We start from the raw sequence: 18,788 nt of genomic DNA, 5'->3' as shown, positions 1-18,788 counted from the left end.
GATCACCCCAGTCATCATCCGGGTCTTTGGTTACTTCCCGCTACGCATGCGCATTCTGTCACTGTGGTTCGACCTCTGCAGTCGGTAAGTGTGTAATGGCAGTCCGTGAGAGAAACATATCCGATATCCCTCTTCATCCTCTCATCAAACGTACAATTAATGCATGCAAATTGCGACAGGCTGTAGAATAGATTTCGATGTACATACCAATGACTTTATTTTTGTTGTGGGGCATTTTAACACCCTTTTGACCTTAGTTGTGTCCGCTCTTCCCTTTTCAGATTGACCCGGGCTTCAACCAGACTTGACCGAACCGGTTAAAAACTACTTGAAATAGAAAATGTACGCCTGTGCAAAGTTCGTTTCCTCGCCGGCTCTGGTGAGTTTACCGCTCTATTTGTATTTGTTTGTATTCAATTGAAGCCTAGTCCTTTGAATGGCACCGTCAAACCGCGGCGGGCCTATGAATGAACTTGACTGCAGCTTGAATGGCAAGGGTATTGCAGCTTTGCTAGGTGGCTAATGCTAACACGGACTTTGACAGTCGTTTTCATACAATTATTCCATACGTATATGTGAGGTTTTTTTTTTTTCCGTCAATGGAATTTCACCTCCATCACAGACTAAAAAATGTTTTTACTCCTAACCTGTAGCTATCATGAGCAATAAGAGATACTGGCTAAGGTCATTTAGCTTTTTCGATCATTGAACTCCCAGCTACTATCAAACAACTTTTGACACATGTTCTAATTCACTTGAATGAACATTACTGATGGACAATTTAAATAGGTGAAAATTGTTAGTTTCTCGTCATGGGTAAGTTATAGAATTGCTATAAGTTTGCCACTACTCAGACTTTTGCAACGCTGTTGGTCATACGGAGAAAGTATTCTGTACTGATTGTCATTCCGACTGCCTGTAGTAAAATGATAGCTTGTGTACTTGTGCTGTTGCAGGTCCGCGCTGGTTCCCGGGCACTTTATCGACCCCTGTCCGCCTCTGTGCTGTCCAGGCCTGAGGTCAAAACAGAGGTAAGCATGCATATGTGCTAGTGACTGTAAGGAATTTACACCCACCCAAGAAGGTTTCTAATTATCGATAGATTCCACAGGATGGTGACAAAGCGTTTTTATTCAAATAGATGTCGCTATGGCCTGACCGTAATATATATGCTGATATCAGTGGTTGAGCACTGCTATAGAGGGATTGTACAATTATTTTTCTTCCAATCATTTTTGTTGCAGAGCACTGTTGCTCTGATGCCACAGAGCCCCCTCACTCAGGTCACACTGAGGGGCTTCCAGACAAGCGCAGTGAGCCGGGACATCGATACTGCTGCCAAGTTTATCGGCGCCGGAGCTGCCACAGTCGGTGTAGCCGGATCTGGTGCTGGAATCGGGACCGTGTTCGGCAGTTTGATTATCGGCTATGCTAGGTGCGCCTCGGTTTTATGCATGTGTGTTATCGCTCAATACTGTATTATACTATAAATCTGATTTTTTTTTTTTTTCTTTTTGTTTATTTTGTCCCACCCACCCCTTTTGCAGGAACCCATCCCTGAAGCAGCAGCTGTTCTCCTATGCCATCCTGGGATTTGCCCTGTCTGAAGCCATGGGACTGTTCTGTTTGATGGTTGCTTTCCTGATCCTGTTTGCTATGTAAAACTCAACTTTCATTACAGATGTGACTACACATTGTGGCTTCCTAAATTTGTTCCGTGTTGGTGTCAAGGAAATGTACATTTTCAAAGTCGTTCAGGCACTGTCAAAATGAGCGAAAACATGTATTGTATAAATGTAAGAAATTACGAGATTAAAAATACATGTATTTGGCTATTTAATAATGTAATGTCTGGCATAGTTTGGAAACAACCAAAAGCGGCTGTTTTGAATGTCATCTCTTATGCGGTTCGCTGCCAAAGACTTGCCTTGCTTTCTGAGAGATCTCATGGAAGCTTTTTTTGGGTCCACCTCCATAAGTCATTGGTTGAGTTGTAGTTTAATATTCTGGTTTTAGGCAGCAGGTGAGTGGCTTTTGTAAATGGCATTGAATAAATTAGAACACTTAAAATGACCTCAGGATACAATGTTTGACTTTTTTTTTTTTTAATGGTGGCCTCAAGTGTTATTTCATCTCTTACGGATTTCACAACAGATACAGAATGCATTTTCTAAATGATCATGCATCTTTATAAAAAAATGAAGTTGGGAAGTTCCTGAGAAAAGGTTTAAGTGCACATAAGTCAATCACAGGAAAATTCTTTTAAAGTTTAAAAGCTTTTGGTGAAATGTAAAAAAATAAAAATAAATCAGCTCTAAATGAGATGCACAAAAGAGACTGTAGTAGACGCAATAAAATCAGGCGCAGGTCTACTTCTGAAACTTGGAGCCAAAATGGTTTTACGCACGACTGAGAAGCCCATAAGTTTATATATTTATATATCTAAAATTGGTTGTACATTTTAATGCGTAATACAGAATCACGGTTTAGAAAATCTACAGAAAATTTCTAACGCTTCTTTGGGAGCGGCGTGCTCGAAATGTGCATGATGTCATTGTTGTGACGAATGCGGAAGTTTCCGAACACCTCTCGCGATACTTGGCTCCAGCCGTGGGATTTTGGAAAAATCCAGGAGGGGAGCGGCTGGTTGAAGGGGTAAGTAGTGTCCACATCTATGGAGGAATGTTTACAAACGTAGCGTGTACGACGCGCCTGGTTCATTTGGCAAACGTAGGTCATCGGTGCTATTTTATTGAAATAAAACAGCCAGCCCCCTTTTGTTAAAGCGACAAATCTTAATTGATGACGGTTGTATGTTCACGCCGGGCTAAGGCTATTTCATGGAAGCGACAGATTCTACACCGTGTTTTGATGCTGTGGTTGTCCAATTTCGTTCGATTACCGTAAAACGTAGACCGGAGCGACAGGTGACAGTCGCTCGGTTTTCCGTAGAAGAATCAGACGGAGGATGTGGTGATGTTATGATGAGCCGTAGGTGTCAACCACTGGAGTAACCGCCCATTTTTGACTTGCATTGTCCGCATCTTTGCTCGTTTTCTTAGCCCCAGCGCCCTTAAAATTGCAATTTCAATTGTCTCTACAGATGAAACATTCCCCCACTACATTCCCGTTCAAACCTCTTTTCCCCCCTCTTATCCAATTACAGGGTGACATAACAGGAAACCCTTAATATGAGTGATGATAAACCTTTCCAATGTACTGCTCCTGGCTGTGGACAGGTAACTCCTGCTTTTAATGCGATTGATATTTATTTGTAGAAAAAAAATAAATGAAGAAGGTGGTGTGATTTTGCATTGTCTGACAAGGTGTCAGTCACACAGCTACCTTTGTAAAGATAAAGCTCAGGTTTGATTGACAGTTGTTTATTTACCAATGATTATAATCTATTTACCTTACTTCCAACATCCCAAGATTTGCAAGTGTCACAAAAAGCAAGCTACATAATTGTCTAAAATGCCTCATCTGATGCATAATCAAATCTTCATGCATCATATCGTTGTCCTGCTTGTCTTGTCCTCCCAGAGATTTACAAATGAAGACCACTTGGCTGTCCACAAGCACAAACATGAGATGACCCTCAAATTTGGTCCAGCCAGGACCGACAGCGTCATTATTGCTGGTAAAACCTTACAAAGTGCAGAAATGCGCTTGCTTTTTCACCCAGCGTGTGTGTTGTTAAACCGTTCCTTGCATTGTAGACCAAACACCCACGCCGACACGCTTTTTGAAGAACTGCGAGGAAGTGGGTCTCTTCAATGAACTCACCAGCCCCTTCGATCATGACTTCAAAAAGGGCACTGAAGATGACATTAAAAAGGTTGTTGACCCAGCGCTTCATCTGGCTTTTCTGTCACTGTCTCCTTACCCGAACAAACTAATTTTCGTGACTTTTCTGTAGTTACCACTGGATTTGTCTCCACTTGCCACGCCTGTCATACGCAACAAGAGTGAAGAGGCTGCCGCCCAGGAGGCCCATCGAGGCAGCCCTCTGCCTCACCCGGAATCGACGACCGACGACGACAAGGTGAAACATTTTTCTTTTCTTCTTTGCTAATCCAAGTCGCGGTACATGTTTCTGATCTGCCTTTTGAAATACCACCCCCAATATAAGCATTCATTAGGCTACAATGGAATGTCCAAAGTCAAACAGAAAAGAAGAAAATAAAATATGACTTAAAATTGGAAATCAGATTTTGGAAGGCGGGGAATCAAGGATTTTGTTTTAAGGCTCGCCTTAGGAAACCACATTTTCAAACCTGAACAATTAGGAAGTTAACCAGACTTTGGAGCTTCCACTGTTTTGTCAAAGGTAACGTCAACGTTTTTCTAATTCTAATAGGAAATGATCAGAATTAAAAACTAACCGCATTTTCTCTTTTCTTCATCTCTTTCCTTGTAAACATTGAGACCCCCCCAAAAAAAAAGAAAGAGCCGTGTTGTTGCAGCTGAGATGTTGTGTGGTGTTTCCAGGACTTATGTTTGCAGCCAGCCTCACTGCCAACATCCACTATAGTCCATCCAGCATCCCTCCAAGTTCCCAATGTACTCCTAGCAACCTCAGAGGCTAATGTTGTTATTCAGCAAGCGCTCCCATCGCCAACATCTAGCTCTGTTATTACCCAGGTCCCATCCACTAGTAGGCCGATAGTGTAAGTAACTCAGAATGTCCGTTTTAGAAAAGAACAAAATCATAGTTAATTTCTTCAACTCTTATTTCATTTCAACCTTTTCTTTTGTTATTTTCAATTCTTTTGGTGCCGTTTTGTCTTAGTGGGGCATGTGCTTGTTGTGTCTTTTGATTTAAGTGCAGTTTCCAGAATCTTCATTTTGGCTGTAGTAATTGTTTCTTTCAAATTGAAAAAAAAAAAAAAGAACAATTCCCAGTGTGTGTTGTAATTATTGACTTGAAGTTTAAACACTCACGTTTGGAGAAAGTGACTGTATCGACTAGAAATGCTCTTCCCGTGCAAGGTTGTATGTAGCGAAAGGCCGTTAGTGGCGTGCTGTGTGTCCATGTGATTTGTTGACGAAAAGGTTGACTTGCTTAACAGAATCAACATTTAATGTCACAGCAAAACTCAAATTGCTTGAGCTTGATGGGTGTTTCTTCATTTTCATCAGTTGTTGCTTGAATGTGACAATGTTTATTATCTTGCCGTCAGTGTCGCTCGTGTGTTTTCTTCAGATGGTTATTTTTTATTTATTTTTTTATGAGGTAACCATGATGTCTTTTGTTTCCCGCTGCAGGCCAGTGTCTGGCACCTTTCCAGTGCTCTTACAGCTGCCTAATGGCCAGACCATGCCAGTTGCCATTCCAGCAGCCATGACCACTTCCAGTGTACATATTCCCACTACAATCCCAGTGAGTACTATGCTGGTTAGATTTCACACGTAAATAATAATAATTTTAACTACCTTCGTATTTCTGATAAAAATCAAACATTACTTTTATTATTCTAATTAGGCAATTATGTTCTCCCGTTGTTGCCTGTTGCAATGTTTACTTTAAATATATTTTAAAACATCACCCTACTTGGGCCTGAATTAATTAGTTGGCAAAATAAAGTTTCAAAGATGCAGTGTCTACCGGACTTTATTGATACAGTGAAAATGTCACTGTGAATGCGCATCGCCAGCTGATGGTGACCAAATACTCTCACGTGACCTCCTGGCGTGCTCGTGAAAACATAACACCTGCTTCTGAATTGTGATTGGTCAGCAAGGTTGAGGGTCACGTTTCGATTGCGCATGCAAACGGAACGCAAGCGCTCCTCAAGCGATGTTCAGACAACACTTAGTGATTGATTAATGCCCCATTTTGTCCTTGCTCGTCTCCCGTTCTCTTGGACAGCGGGGACAATTTACGACATTGGCACGGCATATTTGGCAGTCAATTTGGATCTGGGGAGGGAGCGCGGAAAGTAATGGACTTTGTATGGCTGTGACGAATCCGTCGGAATTGGCTGAAGCACAACAGGAAGCCGTCCAGCACACTTTGTCATTTGTCCTTGTTCAAGTCGAATCAACGTTCTTGATTTCTGGCAGAGCGCTCGGATTAGCGCTAATGTGTTTTGCAATCCAATTCTAAGTGCGGCTCGTGCTCGGTTTATGAATCTTGTGTGACGAAGTGGATTAAAGAAAATGTTACCTTGACTTGCGAATTGAGTTTGTTCTGCGTCAAAGCTCAATTTAGTCATAAATTAAACCTATTTTCCCTCTTTTGAAATCAATTGAAATGTCATCAACAATCCCCTTAAAAAAATATTTTTTTAAATTTAATTTTTAGTAAAAAAAGAACAAAACACTGTATTGTTGACCAAAGACCAAAACATTTATGAATAATAAATCTGATATTATTTAATGTGAAACAGATGAATATATTTCTCGTTTGTTAAGAAAAATGCATGTGAGGAAGACCTTGAAAAAAAAAAAATAATCACATTAAATTGCAAGCGCAATATGGAGGGGAAAAAACCCCAAACTCATTGAGCTCTACCACCAACCTCCCAACATCTCATCAGCGACTCTGAGAGAATTCCTTCTTCTGGACCTCCAACTTGGCTCTCTCATCGCCTCTTCAGCTTCCCTGCCCATATGCTCTCACACAGCCAGGCAGAGGTTCATTAGCGAGCACACGCACACGGCATCTCCATGTGGCGCCGCCTCCACAAAATAACGGGCTAGCCGACATAATGAGGCTGAGATATGAGGGACCTCTGCTGCGCTCGTGTGTATTGCGGGGGCGCAGGAGGCCGCCTTCGACTGGGCAAGACTAATTTTGTGCTGGTGTGTCTCTCTGTGTGTCTGCTGTCAGCTTGTCAGACCTGTCACCGTCGTGCCTAACGTCCCCGGCATCCCCGGCCCCCCCTCGCCACAGCCACAGCCCACCCACTCAGAGGCAAAACTGGTATTTATCATCGTTACATTTTTACATCAAATATTTATGTTACTTCTAAAATCTAATATTAACATTCCATATACACAGCAATATCCGCTTAGTGAGATGAAGAATCTCATTACCTTCATAAAGGAGCAAATGTTATCAATGGTGTTGGTTTAGATTGTGCTTGTTAAATACTTTATGTTCTTCCAAAGATATTAAATGTTCCACACCATGTGGGATCTTTTTTTTTTTTTTTAAAGGAGTGTATTCATGGAATAGGGACAAAGCGAGATGCATGGCAATGTGATAAAGCACGTATCACCAAACCTGTAAGCGTTCTCAGCATGCCTCGCTGCTCGAAATTAACAGATAAACTGTGGACAGGAGGCGTTTTTGTTGGCGCGGAGAAATTGATCCTGACTGGGACGCAAAAGGAGGCGGAAGATGGCGAAGGGGGTGTTGTTTGAAATCACGATGGTGTGGAGTTGACAAACATGGAGATGCCGTACGCCACTTCTCCAGGGAGGGGGGGGGCGACTCGCGAAAGCCAGCTGGGGGCATCCTGGCACATGCTCAGCGAGACGCATTAAGTCGGCCTCACCCTGCATGGAACCTTTTTGTTCAGCAGAATCCTGCCTGACCTGCATCCCCCACCTCCTCGCTCTCCTGGCGCCTCCCACCGCACTCGGCTCATCAGCAAACACCTAATGAGCCCACGTCAAGGAAACAGACCCCTGCTCAACCTGGGGGGGGGGGGGGGGGGGGGGGGGGGGGGGGATGCTTGGGGGGCGGCGCAGCCACTGCACTTTACAAGGACTGATGATGCTGCAAAGACCACAATAATGATAATTAACTTGCTGAATTTAGAAGATTATACTGTTAATTAGTTGCAAAATAAAGATAAGTAATATAGTAGCAGATGGTTGAATAACACCCATGAGAGGGAGGGTTATTACACTGATGAGCTTTCCATGGCAGAGATGAAATATGAATCTGACTGGCTTCCCCCTCTTCCTCGGGGCCATTCCAAGAGAATAATATCTTGTTTCTGCCAGAAGAGCTTCTGGAAGGGTATTACACCATAAACTCATTTGGTAGATCGATTGGGCTGGCAAAGGTACTTGTTAGAATAATGCGCTCCTCTGTTTTCTCATGTAAATGTATTGCCTCTCACTTTGTTAGTCTTTCCAAGGGCTCATTCTCTTTCACCTCGTTGGCTGCTGCTTGATGCCTGCGCTTGTGGGCGCTTCTGTTGTTGAGTTATCGTTGCTTGGAATCGCTCGCGTGTGCTGATCAGTGTGTTCTGCCCGTGGAGAGCTTCAGAAAGTCCATTTAAGAATGAATCAAGTTGGGCGTGCAGCGATGAAATATTTTGGGAATTGAGTAGTCAACCGATCGTTCCCGTCGATAAATCGAGTAATTGGAGCAAATTTTAATTGCGTTTATTCAGCGCAATGTGGGAGTTTGGAGCCATTCATCCAGAAGAATAAAAAACTGAGAGAGGCCCTTGCTCACAATGTCTAACTCATTCACTCGCAGCCGAGTTAAAAAAAAAAAAATCGATCTTTGACGTCTTTAGCCGTCAATGGCAGTAAATGTGTTAATGGTGTTCGGGTCAAAGGCATGCCTTGAACGTATCACTCAAAGTTGTCAGCTTCGAACGGTTCACAATGTTTGTGCGATCACATAATTGACTTGTGGTGTGTCTTCCTTTGAAGAAACCAAAAAGCTCGCTCAGCCAGCAGCTTTCTCCACTAACCAACGGTGACAACAGTGAAGTCCAGAGCAGCGCCATATCGCACACTGCTGCTCCTCCTTCTCCGGTTCCGATCCCCGTTACTACTCCGTCCGCATCTCTCGGTCTGCCCTCTAACCTGCCAGCCGCCAGTGACGACTCCTGCTCGCATTCCCTTCAGCAGCCAGCCACCTCCACCACGGAGACGCCCGTAAGTACTCCCACACGCAAGGCCGAATATAAGCTTTATTTTTTTTCTAAAACCACAGTCAGGAATCACCGAGTGCTCTCGCTATTGACTTCCTATTTGTTGCAGGCTTCCCCGGTTCCCCCTCCTGCAAAGCACCCAAGCACCGGTGGCCGGCGTCGCAGAACCACGAGTGAAGACCCGGATGAGAAACGCCGCAAGTTCCTGGAGCGCAACAGGGCAGCAGCGTCGCGCTGCAGACAGAAGAGAAAAGTGTGGGTGCAGTCCTTGGAGAAGAAGGCCGACGACCTCAACTCAACGAATGGACAACTTCAGGTACTCGGCCACCGCTAATCGTCAACATGCGCAGACGTTCCCTTCTGTCGTGATGAAGTCATTAAAGCCCATTAATAAGTGGCGCGGCGTGACAGCAGCGCTGCGCGGATGCGCGGGGCCTTTACATCGATACGTGGCTGTCAATAAAGATGTTTCCTCCAGATGTCAGCCGCACACAAGCGTATCCTCGCTTCTGTCTCTGCCGTTTTCCGAATGGCCTCAAAACTCTCCGAGGGAAAGGTGTCTGCTTGAACCTTCATTTCGCTACAAGCAATTAAGAATGCAAAGCTGACAAGTTCAAAGCAGTTCATGTATCAGCTCTGTAGTTGTTTGCGTTGGGGGTGCGGAACATCAGTGTTCCAGGCAATTAAACGTTTGTCGCACGATTTTTTAATTATTTATTTATTTTTTTTTTGGAGGAGGGGAAGGACATCAAGAAGGTTGAGCTAGTTGAGATTCAGGTGAATAGCAGAAGGCGTGTTTAAGATGCGTGAACGGAGTTTATGCCTCAAGTCCAATGAAGGAAATGACACACGAAAAGAGAACAAAAGAACATTTTTGCACAAAGACGGCAGCGCGCTTTGAATCAGACACGGCCCAGCTGATCAGCAAAGCCGTCTCTAATGAGGCGCAATTATTCCAACATCATCCTTAACTGGCTTTTTAACGAGGGGTCAGTCACGGCAGCTCTCAGCACTCCCAGCGTCGTGCAAAACTCATTTGCTCAAATTCGTTGAACTCGGCGTCCGGAGCAGGTTTACGTGCAGTTTTAGTCTCTGTGCTGTGATTCGGTTTTCCACAACAGTTGCAGCAAATTAAGGTGATTAATTTGTAAGGGCTCTTTTCCCTCCGTTTTTGTTCAATTTCCAATCCTGTCCTCGTGTTGGATCTCATTTCCTCGTGCATTGAGCTGAATGTTGAGTGCAAACTATTAATCAGTCTCGCAAACGCGATGCATGCGGTCCCTCCAGCTGTGTTTAAATCTGTTTTACGATACTTTGATCCCGCCAACCCCAGCTTCGTTAAACGGATGGAATCAAATGCATTGGTGCCTTTTCAGACTAATAGATTGAGCCACTTGCCGCCTCTTAAAGGGGAAAAGAAGGAGCTTAAATCTGCCACTGGTTCCACGCGCCCCAGTTGCTATGAATCCAGTTAGTCACCTTCAGCCTTGTGTGTGTGTGTGTGTCCTTTTTCTTTTTTTTTTACGACATGCAGAAATCCTCTGCTCCGCTGGGAGCTTCAACGACGCACAAATGTAAATCTCGGCAGCATCTACAAAGTTGCCCCGACAATTACAGAGAGCACACAACTGAGCTTCTACTGGACCTAGAAATTGCACATTAGCTTGTTGTTCACTTTGAGGATAGATGATTTTTTTATTTTATTTTTATTTATTTTTTTTAGTTTTACAGTGAATTTCAACTGCGAGTGTCAATGTTCAGTTTGCAGTAAGTACGCTGTGCATCTTTTTTTGAAAACCTGATCATAGTCTGCCAAATTGCACACGGCACACTCAGGGCGAGGAAAAAAAAAGCACAAAGCAAAATAAGTAAATAAATAAATAAATCACGCAAGCGATAGCTTATCACTTGAAAATGTGTACAAGTCAGGCAGCTCGTATGTCAAGTTACCACCGTATTTGTTCTCCCTCAACATCTTGACGTGTCCGTCTATCGGCATCATTTAACAGTGTCGTCTCGTGTCTCCCGAAAAAGAGTGAAGTCACCCTGCTGAGAAGTGAAGTGGCTCAGCTGAAGCAGCTCCTCCTGGCTCATAAAGATTGTCCTGTGACGGCCATGCAGAAGAAGTCCGGCTATCTCTGTGAGTAATGCGCTATTATTCTCAGTTCCGGGCCTCTTGCCACCCCCGCCTCAAAAATGAGCTCCGTGGAATTGTAGCCAGCAACGGGAAACGGATAGTAGAGTCCCCTATTTTGTCTAAACTTGGGAAAAGTTGACATCCGAATAGACAAGCGTAGGATGAGATAAATCCTTGCGACAAAAGTTCAGTCCATCTAAGGGACCACAGATGGTTACTATGAGCAACCAATTGTTAAGCTTCTTACGTGACACCCAAATAAATATTTGGGCGTCCGATCACAATTTTCTTTTTCCATTGAAACATTTCTCTCAAACGCACTGATATGATTTATTTCTTTTTTTTTTTTTTTTACAAGCCGAAAACAATTCTAGTTCTTTGTGAGTAACCGGTGGCTTCATGGCATGATTTTATTTAGAATATTCTCAACCGGATTTCACCCTTTCCTGAGATCCAGACAATTAAGTTGCTCCTTTGGAGACAGTTAACGAGAACATTTTTCTGTTTTTGTGCATGGTAGACACTCAAAAACAGCATGATTATGCTGGCGAGTACATTCCAAAATTGTTTAGAGCTAAGCAATCCAACGCGTATTTTTTCCAGACTTCCAGACGAGGCTCTGAACAAAAATGGTTGCCTCATAGACTGAAATTATTCAAATAAAATTGAAATATTCAGTTACACTTGAGTTGTTATCTGAGGAAGAAAATTGTATTAAGAAATTATAGCTGTAATTTTGAACATTTATTGTATCGCGTTTTATGATAAGAGTCATAAAAAAGCGTAATTTCACAAGCTGAAGTTATAATTTCACAACAATATTTTGTGATATTATGAGCATAAATGCATTAAGATGTGTGCTATTGAAGTTACCCTTCAGCATAGATTAAAACAAAAAAACAACCAAAAACAATGAGGATGGGTGAGTAGCAATACCGGTCAGCTGACATTAAGTCCTCCTCGCCAGTAGTTGGCGCTATACTGCAGCGGATTGACAAATTGGCAAATCATCTGCATTTTGTGTTGGCAATTTTTTTTCTCATGGTGTTAAATGAAATTTTATTTATCAAAAGTACTGGAGGTATGGGTACTCAGTATAGTAGAGTACTCAGAGTGACTGCTTGTACTGGTATGGATTTGAAAAAAAAAAAAAACATTCCTACAAACAAATGTTGAGATCTTCTACAGCATCATTAGATTGTGACTAAAAGAAAAATGACTTCATTCTCAACTTTTCTGGTAATAATACATTTTATTCTTGAAACATTATGACTTTTCACGTTACAATTTTATGAATATAATCCTTTCCCGCCCTAACACGAGTGACTCGATTTATGTGACTTATTTTGCCTTGTTTAATTATCAGAATTCCTCAATAATAGCATTTGAATATAATTCCATGATGACACGCTTCTGAGCACCTACTTAAATGACAAATGTCTAATAAAGGGTTCAGAAGAGTGAGATTTGATGCATTTGTTCATAAGAACTCTTATTAGATGAGGCCCAATCCCTTTTTCATTATACTGCCGAGGACAGTGAAGCTAACGGGCTATCTCTCCAGACTCCAAATCTCAGTTGGAGTCCAGTCACACTCTGACATGACTGATTCGGTAAAAGTGCAACATTTCATTCTGGCTGATCTGCGGCTGCCTCAGTCTTACCAACGAGCCTCCTCCTTCACGGCCGTAGCTGTGGCGAGGTGGGAGGAAATTACTCAAGACTGTCCTTCCAGTGAGCCAACTTGAGTTTGGCAAACCGAGCCGGCCATCTGCCATCTGCTCGCTGCAAAGCAGAGAGTGCGAGAGAGCAGGTAGTAGCGCATTTGAGATCTGTGACATCATCAGATGGGTTTTTTTTATTTGGGGGGGGGGGGGGGCAGATTATGCTCACCTGAACTTGGGTCAAACATGACATATTGAGAGGCTGACCCTGGAGATGATGAAACCGCTAACCGTCAAAGTCAGGACATTTGCTCCTTGATTTGCAATCTGCACACTCTCAAGATGGCTGCAAAAACAAGCTGCTGCCTTTCATGAGCGACATTCGCTTCCGTTATGCTTTATAACAACCACTGCATTATCGCAACGATTTGGACAAATGAAAGCATTTTGCCTGAGTCGTGATTGGTCGTTTTAGCAAAAAAAAAAAATGGTGGATTTTGTTGCTTAATTTGTATTCCACAAAAGCAATATTAACTTGTTTACTACCATTGACGGCTGAAGACGTCAAAGATCCTTTTTTTTTTTTTTTTTTAAACTCAGCTGGTAGTTAATGAGTTAATCAGAAAGCCAGGTTTAGATTATTGAAGACGCAAAGTACATATTATTGCAAATAATTTTTGGGGTTGGACTTTCCCTTTAAACGCACCCGGTCATGTTTTTCCTCATCAAGTGTGGGCTCTTGCATTAAAAATCAAAAATCAAAATGCCCGCTTTATTTCGGCACAAATTGTGGAGCAGAGCCTTCGTTCTCTCTCCTCCCCATCAGCATCCAATTAATTCAAGGCAAGTGCCTAACAGCTGGTGGCATTTTGACTCCAAGTCTTGCGTACTCTCTAGTGTGAGCATCATTAAAATCAGGTGCTGTAATCATCTGTCGCTGCAGTCGTTGGCAAGGTAACCAAAAACAAATGGGACGGAGGTGGGGTGAGGCTGCCCTCATGATGTACATTTTAAATTGACATTGGGAGTTTTAATTAAAGGGAGGGGTGCGGAGACGTGCCGTAATTGGGATTAACGGAAAAGCTGAAGCGCGCGGCGCGGGCGAATGGCACGTTGGCATCCCCGGTCCGCGCTTTTCGCCGCTCCTCCAAGACGTTTGTCCTCCTCACTGCAGTCGCCGACAAAGACGAGAGCTGCGAGGAGATGTCGGTCCCCGGCAGCCCTCAGAGCGAGGCCATCCAGCACAGCTCCGTCAGCACCTCCAACGGGGTCAGCTCCTCGTCGTCGTCGTCGTCGTCCTCGGCGCCCGCCACGTCCAACCAGAGCACAGATGACAACCAGCCACCGAGCGGCGCCACTAAGTCTCTGCCTTCAGGGAGCTGATCGTCGCCATCCAAGACACAGGAAAGGTTTTGTCCTCCTGCCTCACTTTTGGACCGTCGTCTTATTTATTTATTACTCTCTTTGCGTTGGGTCCCTTTTAATCTCTGTAGGCGATCGTGACGGAAATGGCACTTTAGGTGTATTGTAATGCTGTACGACTTCATTTCTTCATCTTAAAGTGAAAGGCAAGTCAAAGCATATTATTGCAGAGAACATTTTTCACTTGACTTTCTCTTTTATGAGCTTTCTTCATTTAATAGTTAATGCAAGAAGTAAGGATGGGCAGAATACAATAATTATATGCAACAGAATCTGTGCCGCTGATCATTTATTAACAACCCCAGTGATCACACTAAATTTTTTTTTTTTTTCGCTCCAGTTTGTGTCCCAGTAAGTTGTGAAAAATTGACCACGTAAATGTATGCCATCTGACCTTTCCACCGCAAATGTTGAATGTGACGCTGCGCTTCAGGCTCATCCGTGGCAGCTAAACGAGGTTTGTAACTGACAAGAGCTGTCGCACGATGGCGGCAGAGCTCAACTTTTGTCGAAATGAAGCGCCTCAACTCACTTCCACATAGTTTCTCGGCACCGACATGGCACAAAGTCGGCGGCATGGGGAGTTTTTCAGAAAGCAGTGGTGGATATAATACTCGAGGATTCTTCACACATTGCCAACTCACAAGATGAGAGTCAGACACTTGTGTGGAAAAAGGAGTTCAGAACATTCCGAGTCATTTAATGTAACATAGAAAATTGAATCCGATGCCCATCCCTAGTCAGGAATACCAAAGTGTGTTGGCACATTTATTTATTCTATTTATTTTACTGAAAGAAAGCAGCACTATTTAAGCAGTCTCCATTTTATTTATTTATTTGTTTTGCTTTGAGGATTTGCTTTGTGTATTTTGCACATTTTGCGAAACAACAAGATTACCTTTTTTCAAGCAGTGGCATCTTTTGTCACACACACACACACACAAAATTGTAAATGGCTGAAACTGATGTTGCCCTTGTACTACTTTTTAATTGTGTGCTGGCAGGACCCGCTGTAGTCGCATCACACGTCGCCTCTGGCCGCTCACATGAACGGAAGATGCGTTTGTTGTTTCTGCAACATTCCGCCTGTAGTTGATTGTCCCCAGTGATTGTAGGTCTGCGTTGCCATGGCGATGGCCTCCTGGTTCAACGCCATTCATGTTTTTGTAGTCATGGTTGGCTGACACCAAAGGGCAATTGGCTTGTTTTTGCGATTGAAATGAGTGTAAATAGCTTCATGCAGCACACGTGGTAACACGATGCTCTTCAGATTGCTCCTTTTTTAATGAAACAACATCACTGATACATTTGTATGTTTTAGGTGTTGTGCATCGGAGTTCATAGCTGAGCTGTTTCGAACAGTTGAAATTAGCTTTTTAGGGCTTTTCAATATAAAATGAGCAAAGATAAAATAGGTCCCATCGTGATGTTAAAATTTATTCTCTACTGGCTTACTACTGTGTAGTCATCCAAGGTGATTATTTTTTTCTTTATGTTTTGTGCTCTCTGCATGACATAATGATTCTCTGCGAGAATCCAACAATGTTCCAGTCCGATAATTTATCAGTCATCAAGCTGTGTTGTTTTAGTTGAGCTGCTAAACCAGGGTGTGATCATATCTTCAATATGTACTCGTGACTTGTGAACGGTGTCTATGAAATTCAATTGATAACTTGTTGTAATAAACCTTTTAATAGCTATTTACATTCATCTCTTGTTGCTTTTTAATTGTTCAGAATTTGTATATTTACTGCTGTATTTTAATTCTTTGGATTATCACCAGATATGACCAGTTTTTTCCCCAAACATCACAAATCCATTTCAAATATTCATTCTGGCTTGTCCTTTCAAGTCATGAGCGCTTTTCTTGTGGTCTACACTGCCCTCTAGTGGTCAACTTGCTAGTACTGCATATAGCATTTTTAAAATTGGCGTTCCTCTTTGTGGCAAATATTTAACAAGAAAACGTGACTCCGACAAATTAAAATATCATAGAAAAGTTCATTTATTTAATTGTTATTCATTTAAAAAAAATGGAAAAATAACCCCAACGTGTGTGAACTGACCAATCGTATAGATTCCTGAAAAAAGTCTGAAATGAGACTGAAGATGTTTTGGCCTGACGCAACAGGTAATTAACAAAAAAAATATCTTAATCCTAAATCTTAAAACCTCTTCATTGAATATGAGTCTCATTTCAGAAAAAAAAAGAAAGAAAAACAACAGGATGCACTATCACCAAACTTCCCACAGGCGTCGCTGCATTCAAACATATCCGAGTGCTATGACTGAAGTGTACTTCCTGTTCCTGGCGACACGCTTGCAATGATGGGGGTAGGGACATTCAACATTTTTAAATAGCAGTCAGTGACCTTTCACAATACGAATCGCTTGAGTGGAATTTAGGGTCAATGGCAAAACTGGGAGCTTCTTCAGCTCCACATGCTGTTGAATGACAATTAGCCCCCATGCTAGCCAAATATTCTTGAAATGAAATATTTGGTTTAACATCTCACAGTGTGATTATAGTAAACCACAGCCACTATAATCGACATTAATGCACATCTAACATGAAATTAACAATGTGTTATACTTATTTACTTATTTTACTGAATTCTCGCTAACAACACGGCACTTCTTGACCGCATAAGTAGGCCATGCTTGATTAGCTTCTGATCACACAAGGGAGAGTTGTAAACATGACTATGTAGGTCACGGCATTCACAAATAACATGTTTGCTTTGGGTGCCCGGGAGGGGGGCTTTATATATACAAAGCCACAAGCAAATGCTGCCACTGTGCTGCAACATCATCTGGAAGCGGTAAATGAGTACAAAAGTGTCACAGTGGAACGCCAAGACAAATTCCTTTATTTCTCGTGTAGATGGCAAGCATTTGGGTGGAGATGCGTAGATTCACTTTTTCACCCCAGGTAAAATTCATGCTCTGTTGGGTTTAGGTCTAGGCGTTGATTAGCCAGTCAAAAACGGTCAAATTTCTTACCCTCATCGAACTCCTTCTTTGTTTTGGGTTATTACCTTATTCACCGATTCAGTTTGGTTGCATCCGTTATTTAAATAAGCAAGAAAAGTGTTCCAGTCGACATCATCTCCACTCTTTATATTTGTGATAAAGAAAATAATGTCGACGTAAAAACGGGCCGATGATGTGCTGACAGGCAAATTAATTCCATAATGTGGCAAACGTTTGACCCTTAGCGGTGTGCCTGTGTGGAGCAGCACTTTTAATTAAGCGAGGATTAAGGCCAAACAGCCTCATTGACAGGCAAACGCAGCGACACCCTTCTTGTTTTTCTTCAGGGGCCATTGAGGGTAAATTAAAAAAAAAAATGCACAGGCTGCTGGATAAAAGATGCCGCAGGCTGACAATGAAAAGCTGCTGAGTCCCGTTTTTCTTTTTGGAGAATGGGCTTTAACCCCTCAAATCCAGGGAGACGGAGATGAAACAGCTTGATTTACATTTAATTCCGATTATGTAAATAGACTGCTTGTGTCCCAAGCCAAACAGGAACAAGCTGCCCGCAGCAGCCACTCAAGATGGCGTCTTTTATGATGCAAATGTCGTGGAAGAGAAGATTTCGCTCACACGTGATGTGGCCGTTCATTTATTCAGCCGTGAAGCACAGATGAGAGATGATAAAAGCATATTACTAGGCGAGGCTGGCCATCTACTTGAACTCTTTTAGCTCTGGCTGGGACTGGGGTTGCAAAAAATGAGGGAAATTTCCAGTCAACTGGAGTGATTTCCAAATACTGAAGAATCTCGATTTAACTGATGTGGGAAGATGTCGTCCACTACGTTGAAGTACTTTACGCTCTTTCGTGACCTAAAAATATTCAATACAGAATCAAATTTCAGCTTATAACAATGCTAAGCTAATTTCACCACCATCTTCTTTGAGTATTGTTTTATGCATGTATGGAGGTTCTGCCCCCTGGTGGCCGAGAGGCGCACACTCAGAAGGAGCAGCACTATACCCATTGAATTATGAAGCACAGCTGAGTTAAAAAAAAAAAAGGATCTTTGACGTCTTTAGCCGTCAATGGTAGTAAATGATATTTTTGCAAAACGCAATACAATAAATTGTATTTTTTTTCTTGAAAATTCCCAAAATTTTGCAACTCCACGTCGTACCTCTAACATGGCTACCTCTTTAGAGCAGCAGTATTGCTGCGAAGGCAAAACCCCGGCGGGAACATGCACGCGCTCCACTCCGCCAATCCCTCCCATGAGCATTGGCCTTTGAAAGAGGCTCCAGGAGGTCTCCTCCATTAGCGCTTCGCATTAGTATTCATGCCGGGCTGGTCTAGTCTAGTCGCTCTCGTGCTGCATCTGCACATTGTCTTCCTGCATGCAATTTACCTACGCGCTTGTCAGTCGCATACTCCATCCTGCATACTGATGATGCCATGTTGCGCTTGACATGTTACGTCCCAAAAGTGAAGCCTGGTTCCATTTTTTGGGATGAGTTTGTCTTCATTAGCGTCATGGATGACTTTGGACGTGAAACACCAGACTGTCTTGTATGTATACATATATATTTAAACATTCATACATACTGTGCATCCTCCACATACCCAATTGTTCTTCCTTCCGCACTGTAATACGTCCTTCTCACCCAATTAACTGGCCGGCCGATTTAATTGGCTGATATTAGAAAAAGCACTTTTAAAACCAGCAAGAAATCAGCCACATTAC

General features: G+C 42.7%; 2 protein-coding genes across 3 annotated transcripts; both read left to right on the top strand.

Annotated features, from left to right (window-relative positions):
* LOC148323794 (ATP synthase F(0) complex subunit C3, mitochondrial-like) lies at nucleotides 1-1,843 on the top strand. Its single transcript, XM_088315604.1, has 5 exons — nucleotides 1-84; nucleotides 282-379; nucleotides 957-1,031; nucleotides 1,245-1,435; nucleotides 1,548-1,843. Exons 2-5 carry the CDS (start codon nucleotides 341-343, stop codon nucleotides 1,660-1,662), a joined length of 420 nt encoding a protein of 139 aa, XP_088171730.1. The 5' UTR covers nucleotides 1-84; nucleotides 282-340; the 3' UTR covers nucleotides 1,663-1,843.
* A 785-nt stretch (nucleotides 1,844-2,628) lies between these two features.
* Nucleotides 2,629-15,354, top strand: atf2 (activating transcription factor 2). 2 transcript variants are annotated; one of them, XM_088315897.1, is made up of 12 exons: nucleotides 2,629-2,655; nucleotides 3,167-3,239; nucleotides 3,544-3,640; nucleotides 3,720-3,838; nucleotides 3,920-4,045; nucleotides 4,492-4,670; nucleotides 5,269-5,383; nucleotides 6,836-6,928; nucleotides 8,623-8,850; nucleotides 8,956-9,162; nucleotides 10,881-10,986; nucleotides 13,822-15,354. In XM_088315897.1, exons 2-12 carry the CDS (start codon nucleotides 3,192-3,194, stop codon nucleotides 14,028-14,030), a joined length of 1,527 nt encoding a protein of 508 aa, XP_088172023.1. In that variant the 5' UTR covers nucleotides 2,629-2,655; nucleotides 3,167-3,191; the 3' UTR covers nucleotides 14,031-15,354. The 2 variants fall into 2 exon arrangements, with proteins under 2 accessions (XP_088172023.1, XP_088172024.1); XM_088315898.1 differs by lacking the exon at nucleotides 2,629-2,655 and adding an exon at nucleotides 2,659-2,730.
* The last annotated feature ends 3,434 nt before the right edge of the window (nucleotides 15,355-18,788 follow it).

The sequence above is a fragment of the Idiotropiscis lumnitzeri genome, chromosome 14 (genome assembly GCF_059441095.1).
Source record: "Idiotropiscis lumnitzeri isolate Australia: NSW breed Sydney's pygmy pipehorse chromosome 14, RoL_Ilum_1.0, whole genome shotgun sequence".
Lineage (NCBI taxonomy): Eukaryota > Metazoa > Chordata > Actinopteri > Syngnathiformes > Syngnathidae > Idiotropiscis > Idiotropiscis lumnitzeri.
This window is presented reverse-complemented; position numbering and strand designations above follow the sequence as displayed.